This window comes from Perca fluviatilis, chromosome 24, assembly GCF_010015445.1.
Source record: "Perca fluviatilis chromosome 24, GENO_Pfluv_1.0, whole genome shotgun sequence".
Classification (NCBI taxonomy): Eukaryota; Metazoa; Chordata; class Actinopteri; order Perciformes; family Percidae; genus Perca; species Perca fluviatilis.
In genome coordinates, this window is record NC_053135.1 from 20,331,786 (window position 1) to 20,351,729 (window position 19,944).

General features: G+C 41.4%; 1 protein-coding gene across 1 annotated transcript in view; it reads left to right on the forward strand.

Annotated features, from left to right (window-relative positions):
• The window catches only part of fam207a (family with sequence similarity 207 member A), a 29,380-nt gene extending 19,262 nt beyond the window's left edge, over positions 1-10,118 (forward strand). The window contains exons 4-6 of the mRNA XM_039793633.1: positions 9,295-9,475; positions 9,697-9,762; positions 9,902-10,118. Coding sequence (XP_039649567.1) covers positions 9,295-9,475; positions 9,697-9,762; positions 9,902-10,028 — 374 coding nt within the window. The 3' untranslated portion in view covers positions 10,029-10,118. The remainder of the gene's footprint in view (positions 1-9,294; positions 9,476-9,696; positions 9,763-9,901) is intronic.
• The last annotated feature ends 9,826 nt before the right edge of the window (positions 10,119-19,944 follow it).

Consider the following 19,944-nt stretch of genomic DNA (forward strand, 5'->3'; position numbering starts at 1 on the left):
AAAATCGTTCAGCCCTACTTTAGACCTGAAAGAGGCAAAAGGAAATGCCTTTTATAAAATGATGGTGCTGTGTTTAAATAAGAGTAAACTCCATGAACCGGTTGACACACCGTGGCGAGGGCATCTAGGTTTGGCGGCTGATGTCCAACTAGGGGTCGGCGATATGGACAAAAAATAATATCTCAATAATTTTTCAGATTTTGACGATAACGATAATTAGACGATATCCTTTAAAAATGTGTTTTTAAAAGACTGAGTTACTTAATCACTGATGATGATAATGGGCACAATGTTGAATGAAAACAGTTCTTATTTATTTTCTTTAAAATAATTCTTTAAATTTAAGTATTAAAGTAAAAACTATTCAAAGACAAAATACTAATACTATACCAATACTAAGTGAACTAGCATAGGAACATTGAACTCTGAGTACACATTCAGTTGTTCACCTCTGCTGTAATCTAATCAAAATCTATCGAATTGATTTGAGACATTTTAAGGTGTTTCCAACATTCAAGCAAACTTTTGCGAACAAAGTTTTGCTAGACAAAAGTAGTAGTTGTTGTTAATATTAGAAGCCAAGCTAAGCTACGATGGGCCTTTGGCCGAGGATCTGATCCAGCTCATCAAAAAGGTGGAACTTGCCTTTTATTTTCCCTCCGGCACCACTGCGAGACAACTCTCTTTTTTGAGCCGTGTGTTTGAGCGCCTTCCATTTACTCCGCAGGACGTCCCACGGCTTGTCGTAAGGGACATTCTAAAACGCTTAACGTGAAGAAGCTTAACGTGGTTTAATGTATCTAAACAACGATCAATCATCACCAGATGAATCATGGTCATATATTGTCATGAACACTTAAGCCTGTCAAAAAAACTAAATCGAAATCCAACGATTAAGTTATCTCACGTTAATGTTTTCTTCATCATAGTGTCAGATAACGTCCATAATATTTGGACATTGGGTTAAATTTGACCGTTTTAAGTGGTTATGATGAGCAATATAGGAGAGGATTTTTTTGATGATGATTGATCGTTGTTTAGGTATATTAAACCATGTTAAGCTTTTTCACATTAGGACTTATAAAGCCAATGAGAACCGTGGAGAGTCAACCCCCAGCCGCTCCGCTGCCCTGCTGTGAAGCAGAAACGCTTTATGTCAGATAACGTCCATAATAATTGGACTTTGGGTTCGAGTTTTTGACAGTTTTCAGTGGTTATGAGGAGCAATATGAGAGAGAAATTAGGTAATCATTTATCATTGTTTAGGTACATTAAACCAAAAAGCTTTTTCCTCGCCTATAGGGCGCAATGATGAAGAAAACATTAACGTGAGATAACTTCTATAATCGTTGGATTTCGATTTAGTGTTTATGACAAGATATGACCATGATAAATCTGGTGATGATCATCGTTGTTTAGATACATTAACCACGTTAAGCTTTTTCACGTTAAGCGTTTTAGAATGTCCCTGTCGTAACCTTTGTTGGTCATTTCCTTCGCGAGCTCCTGATAAATGATGGCGTTTCTTAGATTTTTGCTATCTAAAATAGTCATTATATTTTTCTGTTAAATTAAAAAAGTATCTCGTCTCCTCGTTTGTCCGCTTACATCTGTTTTTGTTGACAGCTGTCATGTGTGCAAACAGAGCGGAAGTACTGGGCGGAAATGAACTGAAACTTCTTCTTCTTTGTTTTATTGCGGGGTTGCAACCATAAAATGACCTAAAACTTAAATTAAATTCATTATTTATTCGGCAAATAACGTTTCCATCAGCGTTTATCGCATAAGCCGTATATCGATCAAGAGAAAATCTGATGAGACCGAACGTATTTCATTTGAGTCGATATTCATGAAATTCAGTCGGATTTTACTGTTTCCATAAGGCATTTTTCATTCGATATCACTTAATTCGGATAAAAACGTGTGGATGGAAACATAGCTATAGTTGGATGTGACCTGACTGGCCCAGGTGAGGGAGAGGAGCAGTTCTGTGTGCTTTCTTGATGTTAGAGTATACATGGTCTAGTGTGTTCTTCCTTCTAGTATCACAATCTACATGCTGGAAAAAAGCTGGGGAGTACAGACTTTAAGGACGCCTTGTAAAAGTCCCCTCCAGGTGATTGCGCTGCAGTTTGTTCACTATGGTTAGCAGTGAGCCAAACTTGTGCTAACGTTAGCATCAGGGGCTACTTAGACGGCAGTGTGCTGTTTTCGTGGTAAATAAAATGGCCTGTATATTACTGACAGGGCTCCAGGTCAGGTGAGACGTGCTGGGCAACGATCCTGCGGTTGGTACTCCATTCATTCTGTACAAAAATGCAGTCCTCCGCTCCGCCTCTGGAATTATTTTCTTATCCTGCCGGTAGCTAGCGCCGACAACAACCTGGAGCGGCCGGTCTGGCTATGTCCTCCGGGATGTTATGAGCCGCCTGGAAGGCTCTCGTAACGGCTGTGTTGTATCGTAGTCCTATATTGATTATTTCAGTGTGGCTGTACTTGTATAAATATACACCGACAGGAGAGCTAGCAGCCGCTGCACAATCGCGCACCGCCATCTTTGTTGACATGAGTGAATATGTGGCGTTCCAATTGGTTCCAATGCGTGTTTTGAAGTAATTTAAATACTCGATAATGTCAATTTACACATCGTTAACACAACGACGATATTATCGTAAACGATATATATATCGCCCACCCCTATGTCCAACCTGTGTGGAGGAGTTTATACAAACCACCATTAACTAAACGAGTAGCTGACCTCCAGTGGAGAGTGTTAGACGGGATAGTGGCAGTCAACAAGTTCCTGTCTGTCATTAGTCCTGGGGTTAGCAACAAATGGTTGTTATTGTGAGTGTGTGCGCCTGCCGCCGTTGTTCTTGCTGCTGGAGAAACTGTTCAGTAAGGTAGGGGAGGTCTTCTCCATTTGAGTGTTTATGTATGTACGTTTTTATTGGCCTGTTGAAAAGAGTTTATTTTGTAAATAACAGGATGGAACATTGATAAAATAAAGTTCCTTTAAAAATCAAAAATCTCTAAAATCTCTGTCTCTCTGTGTCTCTCTCTCTGTCTCTCTCTCTCTCTTTCTCCGTCTCTCTCTGTCTCTCTCTCTCTCTTTCTCCGTCTCTCTCTGTCTCTCTCTCTGTCTCTCTCTCTGTCTCTGTCTGTCTCTCTCTGTCTCTGTGTCTCTCTCTGTCTCTCTGTGTCTCTCTCTCTGTCTCTCTCTCTCTCTCTCTCTCTCTCTCTGAGTGAATGGCGGATTGAGTGTGGAGAGCGTAGTGTGTGCTGATTTGTTTCAGCGTGTGTGAGTTTATCTTACTCTATTTTCTCTTTATTTTTGTGTGTTTATATGTGTTTTATTTATTTTTATTAGTTAGTGGTGTGTTTCGTGTTTTTTGGTGGGTTGGTGGTGGTGTAACTGGTGGCGTGTCTTTGTTTGGCACAATGCCGAAGGCGGAGGCCTCTGCGGCTGAGTTTGAGAAGCTGCCTCCCGCCGTCCCGGTGGTTGATGGAGATGTACCGGCGGATCTACCGGCACCGGTGGCCGCGCCGATGGTGGCGTTTTTGCCGGTGGCGGTAGATTTGCCGTGAACGGTGGCCCAGGGTGCTCTGGTGGTCGTGATTTCCACCTTGACTGATGGCCCCTCCACTTCAGGTGATGAGGCACTGAGTAGGCCTACACTAAATCAGATCACTGATCTAAGTAAAACAAATGAGTGTGTGTGAACACAGTAGGCCTAGAGATGAATGACATTGTGTCAGTGAGTGTGGATCTGCTGGTAGATGATGAGGAGATGTCTGATGAGGAAGTGCTGAAAATTGCGCAGAAGAGGAAATTGATTGATTCTGTGCCAAATCGCTCAAAAGCTAAGAAAACAAGCAAAGTATTAAACACTCCGCCAGAGTCAGAAAGTGATTTTATTATGACTCAGGAGGACCAGCTGATCACTCATCAGACTCCTTATCTGCCAGCGGATATTAAAAAGTTTCTGGAGAGCACTGAGGGAGCCAGGTTGCCCATAGTAGAGGAGCACTTCCCTGATCTCAGGCTGTTCATCCAGTCAGCTCGGCCTCTCACCAGAAAGTCTGGTGAAGAAGTGCTCACAGATCAGGAAATCTTCCGTCTCAGGAAACTTATAGTTAAAGTGAAAGCACAACTCATCACAGATGATGATGAATGTTAAACGTGTTCTTTCTATACTTACTGTCGTGTATTTCTACTGTTGTTTTTCCTCTCTCTCCATCTATGTGTGATTTTAACATCGGGATTTTAAACCTGAACGGAGCCAGAGCTGATTTTAAAAGAGCTGCTCTTTTTAAGCTCATGGAGATAAGGAAGTTGGATGTGATGTTTTTACAGGAAACCCACAGCACCTCAGATATTGAATGTGACTGGAGGAGGGCTTTTAATGGGGATGAGATTGTGCCAGGTGTTTTGTTGAAGGTCACAGCTCAATATGAAAAGGTGAAGTTAGTTTTTTTAAAGTGATGGTTCGGAGTAATTCACCCTAGGGTCCTTTGCACCATGACCTCGAGCCAAACACCCCCCCCAGAAGCTTTTTTCACCTGGGTCGAACATTGGGAGAGTTAGCTAGAGTAGCGTTATCAGCTGAATAGCTTAGCGCAGGGGCTAACGGACCCACGTTTGTATCTTGTAAGTTACCCCACTAATAATGCCCAAATGATACCAAATGTCTACAAGTAGTACAAATAGGTTATGCACTCATAAAACAATGGATTGGAAAGTTTGTAAGTACACCAGAAGTTCATGAACACTTGCCTGCTCTCCTCAGCTCTCTGCTGCTGCTGCTGCTACCTGCAGTTAGACGAGTGCTTAGGGCCGTCTATAAATTACTACACCGAAAAGAGTTACAACTAAAATATTTATTAATTCAATGATTAAATAATGTAATGTCTCCAAACTTACCTCAATTATTACTTGTCTCCTGCTAGTTATACTACAGCACTTTAAAAAAAAAAATGTAATTAATAAATATTTTTGTTGCATCTCTTTTCGGTGTTGTAATTTGTAGACGGCCCTAAGCACTCGTCTTACAGCAGCAACAACAACAGCAGAGAGCAGAAGCCAGCAGGCAAGTGTTATTTACATAAACTTCTGGTGTACTTATAAACTTTCCAATCCATCGTTTTATGAGAGCATAACCTATTTGTACTACTTGTAGACGTTTGGTATCATTTCGGGCATTATTAGTGGGGTAACTTACGAGATACAAACGTGGGTCCGTTAGCCCCTGCGCTAAGCTATTCAGCTGATAACGCTACTCTACGCTAACTCTTCCAATGTTAGACCCTAGGGTGAATTACTCCGAACCATCACTTTAAATGTCTACGCGCCAACCAATGGGGTGGATAGGGTAGCATTTTTAAACATTTTATCTGATGCCATTGAAGCTTGTGGGGATGATTATATGTTTTTAGGGGGGGATTTTAACTGTACGGTGGATCCAACCCTAGATAGGAATCATCCTGAACCTCATCCTGCATCGTCCCACAGGATCAGACAGCTAGAGCAAACACATGAGCTGTCTGACCTGTGGAGGGGTTTTAATAGTGACCATAGGCAATACACCTGGAGTCACTCAAGAGACAATGTTTTATCCCTGGCTAGATTAGATTGCCTCTATTGTTTTAAACACCACTTTAATATCTTTAAAAGGTGTGTTATTCAGCCTGTGGGTTTTTCTGATCACTGTCTTGTCTCCTGCTCTGTTTTTATAAAAAAAAATTGTTTAAAGAGCGCCTATTGGCATTTTAACTCAGTTCTTTTGAATGACCAGGCTTTTAAGTCTGCTTTTAAGTTGTTTTGGTCTTCCCACAGCGAGAGCAGGCCTGCTTTTACCTGCATTCACTTTGGCAAGGTTCAGATAAAACAACTTTGTCAGCAGTTCACTCGTAATGTCACTGGAGAGTTGTCTCGATCAATGAAGGATCTGGAGAGACAGGTAGAACAATTGCAGTCTTTAGCAGCTTCTACAGGAGATCGAGGGCATTTAGTCTCCCTCAAGTCCAAACAGTCGGCTATAGCCAACCTGCTGAGCGTTTCAGCACAGGGAGCTCTGGTCAGGTCGAGGTTCATGAACATCTCACAGATGGATGCTCCATCTAAGTTCTTCTTTGGGCTGGAGAAGAAAAATGGACAAAGGAAGATCATTCATTCTTTACGTACGGGTAGCGGTTCTGACGTCTCAGACTCGTCTGAGATCAGGAAGTTTGCTGCCAGTTTCTACAGAGACCTCTTTAAGAGTGAGTGGTCAGATAATCCAGATGTGTACAGCAGCTTCTTCAGTGGTCTCCCTCAGGTAAGCCCAGAGGAAAACTCCCAGCTGGCAGCAGAGTTGACTATGCAGGAGCTGACCACAGCTATGGGGAGTTTGCAGAGCGGCAAAGCTACGGGGATGGATGGCCTTACTGTGGACTTTTTTAAGTCTTTTTGGTCCTGCTCGAGGTGCTGAACGATAGTCTCCTGAAAGGAAGACTTCCTCTGAGCTGCAGGAGGGCCGTCATCACCCTGCTACCTAAGAAGGGGGACCTAAATGAGCTGAAGAACTGGAGACCGGTCTCGCTGCTGTGCACGGATTATAAAATCCTGTCCAAAGCTCTGGCCCTTAGGTTGAGGGAGGTGATGGCGTCCATTATCCACCCTGACCAGACTTACTGTGTGCCCGGCAGGCTCATAAGTGACAATGTCACTTTAATTTGTGATGTTTTGGACCTCTCTAGTTCATTGGCTGTTGAAACTGGTCTTATTTCCATAGACCAGGAGAAGGCTTTTGACCGGGTTGAACACCAGTACTTGTGGCAGACCCTGGCTGCTTTGGGTTCAAACCCTGGCTTTATAGCCATGATCCAGGTTCTCTACAGTGACATTGGTAAGTGTTTTTAAAGATAAATGGCGGGCTGGGGGCTCCCTTCAACATCAAGAGGGGGGTGAGGCAGGGCTGCTCTCTCTCAGGAATGTTATTTTCATTATCCTTCGAGCCTCTGCTCCACAAATTAAGGAGCAAGTTGAATGGTGTGTGTTTCCCTCAGTGTCCTATCTCTTTTAAGTTTTCTGTTTATGCAGATGATTTAATTGTTTTGATAAACTCACAAAGAGATATGGATGTTTTAAAAGATATTCTTAAAGGTTTTGGTTTTATTTCATCTGCAAGAGTGAACTGGGGGAAGAGTGAGGCTGTGATGGTGGGGGAGAGTTTGGGGGATCGGCTCAGGCTGCCAGGTGCTTTAGTCTGGAAAAAGGGAGGACTGAAGTACCTTGGAGTTTTCCTGGGGGATGAGACCTATGTTCAAAAGAATTGGGACAATGTTTTGGAGACTGTTAAAGGTCGGCTCAATAGATGGAAGTGGCTACTGCCAAAGATGTCCTTCCGAGGCCGCGTCCTTGTTTTAAATAATTTGGCTCATCTTCCTTGTGGCATCGAATGGCCTGCATTGACCCCCTGGCCTCTCTCCTGTCCCAGGTACAGAGGCTTTTGGTGGATTTTTTTGGGATCGGATGCACTGGGTCCCACAGAGCGTCCTGTTCCTCCCTAAAGAGGAGGGAGGGCAAGGACTGGTCCATCTGGCAAGCAGAGGTGCTGCGTTCCGCCTCCAGTTTTTGCAGAGGATGCTCACTGGACCGATAGACGTTTTGTGGAGGCCTTTATCCCGCTGTATTCTGCAGCGTTTTAACGGACTCGGCCTGGATTTTAATTTGTTTTTAATGGACACTAACAACGTGAGCACGTTGTCTCTGCCAGGTTTTTATAGAAGTGTTTTTATTGTATGGAACCTGCTGAGGAGACAGAGAGCGGTGCAGGCAGTCTCTCTGCATTGGCTCCTGCAGGAACCTGTGCTGTTTGGGACGGTGCTGGACTATCCTGGCTGGGGAGGAGCATCTCTGTCCAGGGTGCTGAACACTGCCAGGATTTCTACTCTGGGTCAGGTGGTGGAGTTGGCTGGTCCTCGGCTGGATGAACCCGTCCATCTGGCTGCTCGACTTGGTCTCAGGTCGGTCCGGGTCACAGGGCAACTTTTGGAGTACTGGAGACACAAGCTGACTGGACATGAATGGTCCCTCCTAGACTCCTTCAGTAATGGGTCACTGCTGCCAAACGAGAAGGACCCGTATCCTTCCCTGGTTTTGCTCCCAGATTATAAAGCCTGTGGGGGCCCTCTGTTAGAGCCGGTGCGTGCCGTCTCTTTGGAGAATGCCTCAGGAAAAGGTTTTTATGGTCTTATGGTGAAGACATTGAATAAGACCAAGTTGAATGGACGGACTGACACTCCATGGAGGAGTCACCCTGGTCTGAATACGAGTTTTAGACCTGGAGGGCTCTCTATAAACCTCCACTGTCTAAAAGACATGCAGACTTACAGTGGAGGATCCTTCATGGGATTCTCGCAGTGAACTCTTTTGTGTCCATTATACATACTGCTGTTGAGGACAAATGTCCTTTCTGTGGACTGAGAGAGACTGTATTTCACTGTTTTTCTGAGTGTCAGCATCTTTCTACTGTGATTTTGTTTTTACAAACTGTTTTTACCAAATGTGGAGAAGCTTTCAGCAAACAGATTTTTGTCTGTGGTTTTAATTACAGTCGCCATCACAAGCACAAGTGCCAGGTTCTGAATTTTGTTTTGGGTCAGGCCAAGATGGCGATGTATGTGAGCCGGAGGAGGAAGGTGGAGGATGATTTAAATGTTGAAGCTCTCCTTGTGTGTGTAAATGCAATTAAATCCAGACTGCTGGTGGACTTTAGCTTTTATAAAGCTGCTGGAGACCTGAATTTGTTCCAGCAGGTCTGGGGGTTTAACCAGGTTCTCTGTTCTGTCTCCGAAGAGAAACTGACTTTTGGAGATGTGCTCATGTAGTTTATTTATTTTGAACATGTGTTCTGATGTAATTTATTGAGGCTTGAAATAGAGCGGCAAATAAAGCTGTTTTCAAAAAATCAAAATCTCTCTCTGTGTCTCTCTCTGTCTCTCTCTGTGTCTGTCTCTCTGTCTCTCTCTGCCTGTCTCTGTCTCTCTCTGTGTCTCTCTCTGTCTCTCTCTGTGTCTGTCTCTCTGTCTGCCTGTCTCTGTCTCTCTCTGTGTCTGTCTCTGTCTCTCTGTGTCTGTCTCTGCCTGTCTCTCTCTCTGTCTCTCTCTGTCTCTCTCTGTGTCTGTCTCTCTGTCTCTCTCTGCCTGTCTCTGTCTCTCTCTGTGTGTCTCTCTCTGTCTCTCTCTGTGTCTGTCTCTCTGTCTCTCTCTGCCTGTCTCTGTGTCTCTCTCTGTCTCTCTCTGTGTTTCCAGAGATGAGCTCCATCAAACAGTTAAAGGAGCAGCAGTTGGCGGCGGTGCGGCGCCAGCAGACGCCCGTGGTTGGCGACATGCGGCCACTGGCCGACGCGCTGCCAGAACTCTGTCAGCTGATTGCCCCTGTCGCCGCCGGCAACACCCCCTCTGCTCGCCGCAAGAGCAGGAAGAACAGAGTGTAAGTGACCCTCCTCAATTTTATTTCCTTTCTTTATCAGGTGTTTTATCTTTTCAGCATTCACACGCACTTTCTGCAGGAAATGCATTTTTTTTTTGTATTTACTGTTCTTTTGTTTGTCTTGTCTCTACTACTTTAGTCTTCTGGTTTTTCTCTGTAGAGGCTACAATCTAATGTTGTATTGTTATTAAAAAAGTTAGTTTGTGTGTTTGTCCCTCCAGACCGGTGAAGAGGCCGGAGCCCACAGACTTCAGTCAGATGAAACAGTCCCAGAAACGCAAACTCCTGTAAGCAGCTTGGACCTTTTATTATTATTAGTAGTAGTAGGAAACAGTTGACTCTCTCCTTAGCACACCTGAACCTGTGTGTGTGTGTGTGTGTGTGTGTGTGTGTGTGTGTGTGTGTGTGTGTGTGTGTGTGTTTCAGAGAAACGGAGAGCGTGCGGTTCGGCAGCGCCGTGAAGACACTCTCGGCCAAAATGAATCCTCTGGCAGATATCGGCGAGCAGCTGAGGAAGAAGATGAGGGAGGAAGAAGAGTACGCTAACGGCTAACAGCTAACAGGGAAACATCTGGCGGTTTAAAGGAGGAAAGACTGTAAATGTTTCCTCTTCTGTAATAAACCACACAACATTTAACACTGAGCTCCGTGTGGCTTCTTTCTCCGCGGTGCGTTAGTCTCAGCCAGACCTTTTCAGAGCCGCGTGGACTCACCCGTGTTAGGAGGGTTAGTGAAGTTTTTACAGTGCGATGTGATCTCTCTGCTGTGATTAGATTAGAGGTCAGAAACAGCTGATCGATGCCATTAGCTCTCATTAATAATGCAGACGGGGTGGGGGGCAGTGTCAAATTAAAAGTCATCACAGACATATACGTCAGCTTTTTCTGAGCTTTTTGAGGCTTTTTCGATTCTCTTTCAACCCTTTTCTCAAAGCATTTTTCGATGCTGTATTTTACGTCTTTTTCAACACTTGTTTTGAAGCTTTTCTGGCACTTTTTTGAGTGCTTTTTTTCTACACTTTTATCTGCAGGAGTGGCAGCGTTCCTCAGCGAGTATGGACTCATTCTGAGTTTCCTGTTGTGTAATTTGGCTGTCCCACATTCCTAAAGCATCGGACAGAAACTCTGAAAGATGGAGACAGAGAGGAAAAGCTAAAGTCAACAGAGGCGAGGAAAGAAGAGGATTAACAGCAACACGTCTCCTGACAGACATCCCACAGAAACATCCACAACAGTGTTAGAAAGACACGACGAGACGGAGATAAGGACAGCTTTTAAAGCTCGTCTAGGTCTGCCTTTATAGCACAGAAGACCTAACCCTCAAAAACTGTCCAAAAAGTTAAGAAAAAATCTGTTTAAAAAAATTTTTAAAAGTACATTTTTTGTTTTTTTTAAACGTGTCAAGAAAGTGTAAAAATGAAATTAAAAAACAGACAAAAAAAACTTTCTTAAAAGGCATCAAAGAAGGATCAACAAGCTTGAGAAAGATTGCACCACACACACACTATATATATATATATATATATATATATATATATATATATATATATATATATATATATATATATATATATATAAAAATAAATAAATAAATAAAACTAAAGTATGAAGATGAAAGGATATTTTTCCTGTTTTTAGTGGCTTTTTTCAACATTGTTTTTTTTTCCAGTTTACAGTCCGTGCTTATCTTTCTATTTGCCCTGTTTGTTCTTCTTGTTGTGTCTCCGAAGTTTTGTCTGACTCCAGATCTTTATTTCTCTCCATGACTCATCATATATGCCTCCCAGATCAACATCTGTTGAGTCATTAAAACTCAGCGGCCTCCTGTAAAACACACTCACAAGATTCCAGCTTTCTGTCCCTTTTCCGGATGTTTTTTTTTCTTTCAGCATTTCCATAGACGTTTTTTGTTATTAACGATTCTTAAACGTTTTCAACTTTTTTTTTCAGTTTTTGCCGTTTTTTTCTGACGTTTTTCACGATTTTTACAACTTTTTCGAAAGTTTTCTTCTGACATTTTTGTCATGTTTTTGACGCATTTTGGTTCTTATGTTTAATGTTTACTGTCTGTACTCATTTGGACTCTGCATACTTACTAAAATATCTACATTTATGTATAAAACGTTTGATTTAAACAGCGTTTGTGTGTCTGCTGCTGTGGCCCGCCTCTTTCCTCCTGTCCAATGAGAGCAGAGCATCCTTCCCCCTGAGCAGAGCTGGCTCATATCGCACTGACTCCATGTGTTTTTCGGGTTTGTCACCCCCCCACCCCCACCCAGCAGTGTGTTGTGTCGGGCATCACCTGCACCACAGCCGGACCCTCTATCTCAGAGACCCGCAGACTCACAACACCACCGTAAGTACCTCGGAATGGGCCGCTTTCATCTCTATTAACCTTTATTTCTGCTAGAGTTCACACTGTAGAGCGACGGTCTCAGCCCATTAAAAACTCCATTGTAAAATGCGTCAATTTAATGTTTCTTCGCGGTACGTTCTACGCACGCGGCTCACGACACACAACGCGGTCAATATTTAACAAATAAAGCACGCTAATTAAAACGGCATGTGATTAAAGTAAAAATCAGCAGTGTAATTTTTTATTAAATCGCAACTTCGTCAACAGGTTGAGCGGGTGAATTTCGTGGAATAAAACGAGAACACACAGCAGGGGAAACGGTTGTATTGTCGGACTTGCTGCTGCGATATGTTTGACTTTAACGCCGAATTAAAGAGTCAGTCCCAGCGAATAAGACGTATCATTGAGTTAAATCATGCCATGTATAATTTTCGCCTTTCTTTTGACATACCGTAAGTAAACGCGCAGTGAGCACGACTTCCCAAAATATCTATTGCACATTGCAATATTTGATAAATTATAATATATTTTTAGCAATATTTATTGCTGTAAAACACAATAATATGGCATGCTGTTAAATTGCGTTATTCACAGAGAACATCCCATTTCATTCCCTAAAATACTTAGACATGAGATTACATTTTCTTTAAATGGTATCCGGTTTGGTTCCAGTTTAGCAGTCAAACACAAATTAGAAATATGTTGGATAAAAGAGGATAAAGACTGTTAAATTAGAAAAAAGAATGTAAGGAAACACAATGCTGCTGTGTGATCTGTGAGAAACTCAACAGTTCTACATTAAGATACCTTTTTAAATCTATAATATTTATATGTAAGGGGATTTACAGAAAGTTAAGTTAGAGAAGTAGATTTAGAGATTAAAAAAGTAGATTTAGAGATTAAAAAAGTAGCTTTACTGTCTTTGAACTTCATGAGACAGTCTTTAAATGAATAGTATCTATATGTACAGTGCCTTGCGAAAGTATTCGGCCCCCTTGAACTTTTCGACCTTTTGCCACATTTCAGGCCTCAAACATAAAGATATAAAACTGTTTTTTTTTGTGAAGAATCAACAACAAGTGGGACACAATCATGAAGTGGAACGAAATTTATTGGATATTTCAAACCTTTTAAACAAATAAAAAACTGAAATATTGGGCGTGCAAAATTATTCAGCCCCCTTAAGTTAATACTTTGTAGCGCCACCTTTTGCTGCGATTACAGCTGTAAGTGGCTTGGGGTATGTCTCTATCAGTTTTGCACATGCGAGACTGACATTTTTGCCCATTCCTCCTTGCAAAACAGCTCGAGCTCAGTGAGGTTGGATGGAGAGCGTTTGTGAACAGCAGTTTTCAGTTCTTTCCACAGATTCTCGATTGGATTCAGGTCTGGACTTTGACTTGGCCATTCTAACACCTGGATATGTTTATTTGTGAACCATTCCATTGTAGATTTTGCTTTATGTTTTGGATCATTGTCTTGTTGGAAGACAAATCTCCGTCCCAGTCTCAGGTCTTTTGCAGACTCCATCAGGTTTTCTTCCAGAATGGTCCTGTATTTGGCTCCATCCATCTTCCCATCAATTTTAACCATCTTCCCTGTCCCTGCTGAAGAAAAGCAGGCCCAAACCATGATGCTGCCACCACCATGTTTGACAGTGGGGATGGTGTGTTCAGGGTGATGAGCTGTGTTGCTTTTTACGCCAAACATAACGTTTTGCATTGTTGCCAAAAAGTTCGATTTTTGGTTTCATCTGACCACAGCACCTTCTTCCACATGTTTGGTGTGTCTCCCAGGTGGCTTTTGGCAAACTTTAAACGACACTTTTTATGGATATTTTTAAGAAATGGCTTTCTTCTTGCCACTCTTCCATAAACGCCCAATTTGTGCAGTATACGACTGATTGTTGTCCTATGGACAGAGTCTCCCAGCTCAGCTGTAGATCTCTGCAGTTCATCCAGAGTGATCATGGGCCTCTTGGCTGCATCTCTGATCAGTCTTCTCATTGTATGAGCTGAAAGTTTAGAGGGACGGCCGGGTGTTCGTAGATTTGTAGTGGTCTGATACTCCTTCCATTTCAATATTATCGCGTGCACAGTGCTCCTTGGGATGTTTAAAGCTTGGGAAATCTTTTTGTATCCAAATCCGGCTTTTAAACTTCTCCACAACAGTATCTCGGACCTGCCTGGTGTGTTCCTTGTTCTTCATGATGCTCTCTGCGCTTTACACGGACCTCTGAGACTATCACAGAGCAGGTGCATTTATACGGAGACTTGATTACACACAGCCGGATTCTATTTATCATCATTAGTCATTTAGGTCAACATTGGATCATTCAGAGATCCTCACTGAACTTCTGGAGAGAGTTTGCTGCACTGAAAGTAAAGGGGCTGAATAATTTTGCACCCACTTTTTCAGTTTTTTATTTGTTAAAAAAGTTTGAAATAGCCAATGAATTTCGTTCCACTTGGGACTAATTGGGACCCACTTGTTGTTGATTCTTCACAAAAATTACAGTTTTATATCTTTATGTTTGAGGCCAGAAATGTGGCAAAAGGTCGAAACGTTCAAGGGGGCCGAATACTTTCGCAAGGCACTGTAATATCGTATTAATCTCAATCTAAAAAGTAATACCTTTGTTTTACTCAGAGTGGTAGGTGTTTGGGCGTTTTGAGTTGAGTTTACTTTAAAGTTTTTGAAGTAGAATAAACATTGTAATATTACTTCATGTAAACCCAACTAAATCAAGTTAACTTCCCATTATTACGTAGTAAGATCAACTTCATTTAAAGGTTACTCACCTAATAAAATTAGAAGCTTTTTGAAAGCTTGTTTTGACACTTCTCCAAAACCCTTTTTTAGACATGTTTATGTGCATTTTTTCAAAGCTTTTTTGACACTTTTTGGAAAATCTTCTTTGTCATACACTGTAAAACATTTCACTGTAAATTGAGAGTAATATTCTGGCAGCAGTGTTGCCAGTAAACTACTGTTTATTAACTGCATGCCTACTGGTTTCAAAGTTTAAGTTATTTTACTGTAAATAGACCGTTTCTTACTGTATTGTTTGAATTTACAGTAATATTCTGGTTGCATTAATTCCTGCCTTTTCCTTTATTTTCCCAAGATGCATTGGTATTAACAGTAAATTCCTGTAATCTGTAGCATTCACAGATAGTGCTGTGATATTATTTTCTCCCAGAATGCATTGCCATTTAAAGTGTGATCCTGTAGAACATAAAAAACAGATTTTAGCTGTAAACTTCCATTAAAAGGTTTCCGTAGTGTTAGTTAAAGATTAAAAACAGACACATTGTCTTTTTATTGCACATATTCTTCTTCCTCCAGAGTTTTTAAGCTTTTCTAACTCGTAGTCTTCAACCCCAACCGATGCTTTTTGGATGTTTTTTGACGATACAATTAAAATGAGTACAGGCTACATGTCGAAACCTATAATTTAAGTTTGATTAGCTTTATTTTCTTAATGAAATGTGGGACTGAAGTACATGACAATGAGCTTTACAGCATTCACACAACTATTCATCTTAATGCAGTAACAGCAACACAGCGTTCATATGCAGTTATGCTTTCAAACACTTGGCTCCATCTATTGGGTATTTTGGGCTGTCTTAGCAGCTCTAGCTGTTTGTTAAAGTGGAGATACAGGTCAGTTGGGGCCGGGCCTAATGGTGCGTTCTTTTTGTCCACCGAAGTCGTTTTACGAGTTGTTTTCCGGAGTTACGACCTGGAAGTTGCAAAAAGAACGCCACCGAGGTCATATTTACGACTCGTCAAGTCGTCTGAACTCAGAGGACCCCGAGCTCACTTTCAAAGATGGCTACGTCGTGCATCACACGTAGTAAACATTGTGGTTATCTACAATTTTAAGCACTTTTGTCTTTGTTGTAACCAAATGAAGAAGTCGTACACATAGCGCTGTATACTGCTACCTATAGGCATGTCTCTACAGTCTTATTAGGAGTTAAACATAGCGCTGTATACTGCTACCTATAGGCATGTCTCTACAGTCTTATTAGGAGTTAAACATAGCGCTGTATACTGCTACCTATAGACATGTCACTACAGTCTTATATTAGGAGTTAAACATAGCGCCGTATACTGCTACCTATAGACATGTCTCTACAGTCTTATTAGGAGTTAAACATAGCGCTGTATACTGCCTACCTATAGGCATGTCTCTACAGTCTTATTAGGAGTTAAACATAGTGCTGTATACTGCTACCTATAGGCATGTCTCTACAGTCTTATTAGGAGTTAAACATAGCGCTGTATACTGCTACCTATAGGCATGTCTCTACAGTCTTATTAGGAGTTAAACATAGCGCTGTATACTGCTACCTATAGGCATGTCTCTACAGTCTTATTAGGAGTTAAACATAGCGCTGTATACTGCTACCTATAGGCATGTCTCTACAGTCTTATTAGGAGTTAAATACCGCCTGATTAGTTATTTTGTAGCTTGTGCAGCTGAAGTTGGCTAGAGACGCTCGGTTGCTATATGACAACAACGGCTTTAAGCCGAGTCTTGAGCAGAAAGCAGAGCAGTAGCCTAACGTTAACGTTAATCAAAACGTAATTTTCATGTATCAAACTGTGAAATATATGTGTGTAATATGTCAGTAACTGGGTGAATAGAATCCTAAATGTTACTAAAAATGTTACAAAAATCCATCTTTTCTCCGACTCGTAGTATTGTGTGACAAAAAGAATGCAACAACCCGCAGGTTATTCGTTTTTCGACACGGATGTGACGTCACGCTCGAGCTACTAGTCGCGATTACAAGACAAAAAGAACGCACCATAATGCTTTCAGTTTCATGGGACAATCAGGAATGTTTTAAAGGTGTCGGGGCTGTGGGAGTGAAGCATGCTGGGGGTTTACATCATATCGCTTTGTTTCATTTCTTTCTTTCTGCTGCAGTTCCTCACCTGAGTTGCTAGACTTTCCCTTCTGACATTTGACACTTTTTAAAAATTGTTGTCGCCTATTTTTTGACATCTGTGTCGCATTTCCGTTGAGTTTTTTTGTCGCCTTTTTCAATGCTGTTTTCAGCATTTTCGCAGTCGCCCCTTTTTGATGTTTCATCCAGGTTATCCTCTCTTTGGCATGCTTCTGTCATGAATAACGATGCGTGGTGCTTTTCTCACATTAGTTCTTGTTAGCTGAGCAAAACAGTCTCTCCCTCAGTTTCTGTAGGTTCCCATCTTGGTCACATGCTCTACCGTGCTAGAGGCTTGTTCTCCATTGGTCACGATTCCGTGACAGTGTTGTCCATCTCTCAGGTTTTATGTCAAAGTCTATGAGATCTCTCTTTAACACGTCCTTGAATCGCAGTTTAGGTCTGCCCGTATGCCGAGTTCCCTCCTCCAATACTCCGTGTAGTACTGAGATCGTGGCATTCTGTTGACCTGGCTGGCCCATCTCACATGATTGAGTTTCATCCTTGAAGACAGGGTTCAGAATTTGTGACCGTGAACAGTTCTCCATTCGTCATCTTGTCCTCCCAGGTCTCTCCAATATAAACTGCAAACCAATACAAACTACATAAATACTGTAAACTGTTCATTTACACATGTGATTACATTTAATTTAAATGCGAAGATTTCATGTTAAAGATGTTAACAGTCTGTCATTTTATTAATGGTGACTTTGGACCATTTTCTTAAAGGAAACAAGCAGACCTTTGTGTCGATATATTCTACTTTTCTTTGCAGACTTTTGTGTCGATCTATTCGTCTTTCTGCTGCCTCAGTTTCTGAGACGCTGATGTGAGAGTTTCCCAGAATCCGACGACTCGAGTCAGCGCTATTTCTTCAGCTTTCCCGTCTGCCTCCCTCTCTCTTTTTCCTCTTCCTCTGTGTGTTTGCAGGATCTGAGCAGCTTTAATATTTCTTACGAAGCATCGAGAACGAGAGGAAACACGCTGATGTTTGATTATATCACTGATTTATCGCCCGAGTACCAAGATTTCTGAAGTTTTTTGTCACTTTCTTAAACGTTTTTGATGCTGTTGAGGTTTTTATTTTAATTTTTTTTGTCAACGTATGGAACATGTTAACAAAAAAACAAACAAGATCCTCAGCAACAAATAAGCAACTCAATAAGATGTAATCGATGTGTAGCGATGCTAAAGGTCTCAGAGATGTGACCCTGTCTGAGTCTACGTGGCCCTCGGGGGCCTCCCTACTGACACTTCTTTGTGGATGAATTTCGCCGCCGGTGAGCGTGGCAGACACACTGTGTGTTTGTGTGTCAGCTGTTTCCATCCAGACATCCAGTTTCCAATACATCTAGAGACAGCCAATCACACGGCGGTGTAACTGGACAGCGCTCTGGGGACTCGTTCAACTGCTCAGATAAAATCTCTGACATGGAGGAAAACATCACCAGCATTCCTCTGCCTCTCGGCGAAAAACGTCAACAAAGGCGGAACAATAAAGGCAACAGAAACGATGAAAATGTCTTTTTTCAGAACGCATAGTTGGAGAAATCCTTCCAGACTGTGAAGAGGAAGAAGAAGACACAAACCACGTTGGTTCACCCTTTTTACTCTTTATTAACTTCATTTAAAATAACTGTATGGTTATATTTTTTTTGTTAAGGGCATAATAAGATCTAAATGTAGGGTTTAATATATGCAAAAAAAGTTCACCAATACGATTAAAAAAAAAAAAAAAAAAAAAAAAGAAAGAAAAATTCAGTTTCACTTTGGCGGGAAGGAGTTCCACAAGGCAGACAGTACAGCAGAGGGCAGACAGTACAGCAGAGGGCAGAGCAGCTCTTTCCCCCCTTCCAGCTCTCCTTCTCTTCTCTCCGTGATGCTTTGGCTCTTTTTCTCTCAGTCTAAAGGCACTTTGGCAGCTCCTCGGAGCGCTTGACTGGCTGATTCACACAGATTCACACAGATTCAAACATATTAACACATATTAACACATACTCGCACAGATTAAAAACGTTCAAACATATTCACCCAGATTCACACACATTTACACCAGGCTTGTGCAAACTTCAGAATTCAATTCTCCTCCATTCAATTCATGAATTTGAATGACAGGAAGTGGAATTAAATTCATGGCAATTCAAAGAAATTCCACACAGTCACACAACCGAATGTGTTGAATCTCACATCCAGTCAGTGTTAGGAAGGTTACTTTGGAAATGTAATTGCTTACTGTTATAAGTTACCCATATTAAATGTGGTTTGGATGACTTTATTCGGATTACTTTATCAATGCAAAGCAATTTCCTTTTAATTTGATTAGTAACTAACTGAATTGCACATTTTACCTCAATAATACAACTAAATACAATTACATAAATTTTGTAATTTAATAAAATAATTTCATTACACGTAACTAGTCACTCCTCAACCCTGCATACATTTTGTTCCAAAATGTAGATCACTCTTGAAGAGAACAAATATTTTATTAATTCCACAATTGACAAGAATTGTTTTCTTGCTTTTCAATAAGTAATAAGTAAAAAGTGTGCTTGCATGATTTTAAACACATATGATATCCAGTGTTGGGGGTTACTCCTTACAAAGTAATGCCGTAATATAATCAAATTTGGCTCTAACTGAGTAATGTAACACATTGATGTTACTGTTGTGTTGTGAGTTGGTGTGTTTAAGCCCTTTATGAGCTCTATGCCAGGCTCTTGCTGTGTTGCATACAGTAATGTAATGAGTAGAGTAATGAGTTACTATCCATAGAGAATAACAAGTAAGGTAATGCATTATGGGGTTAGGGTGAAAGTGAATAATGTGTATTACACGTTCTTGAGTAGTGACCCCAACACTGATGATATCAAATATCAGTAGCATAATACCATCAAGAGATGGTTTCAAAATAAGACTGTCTGTCTGTTAACTTCTTTGTAAATGCCTTATGAAATGTGAAGTAGCCTTGATGGAGCCACAGACTGGAGCACTGGAGTGCTTGCATATGGCTCTGTGGTTTCCAGGTGTTTTTGTTGGAATTGGTTCTTCAAAATGAACTAGTACAGATGAGCTTTTAGGCCTGCTATTATTTTCCATGTCGCTGTTATTACAGGTGTCAAATAAACGTTTGTAATCTGAAGTTGTAAGGGA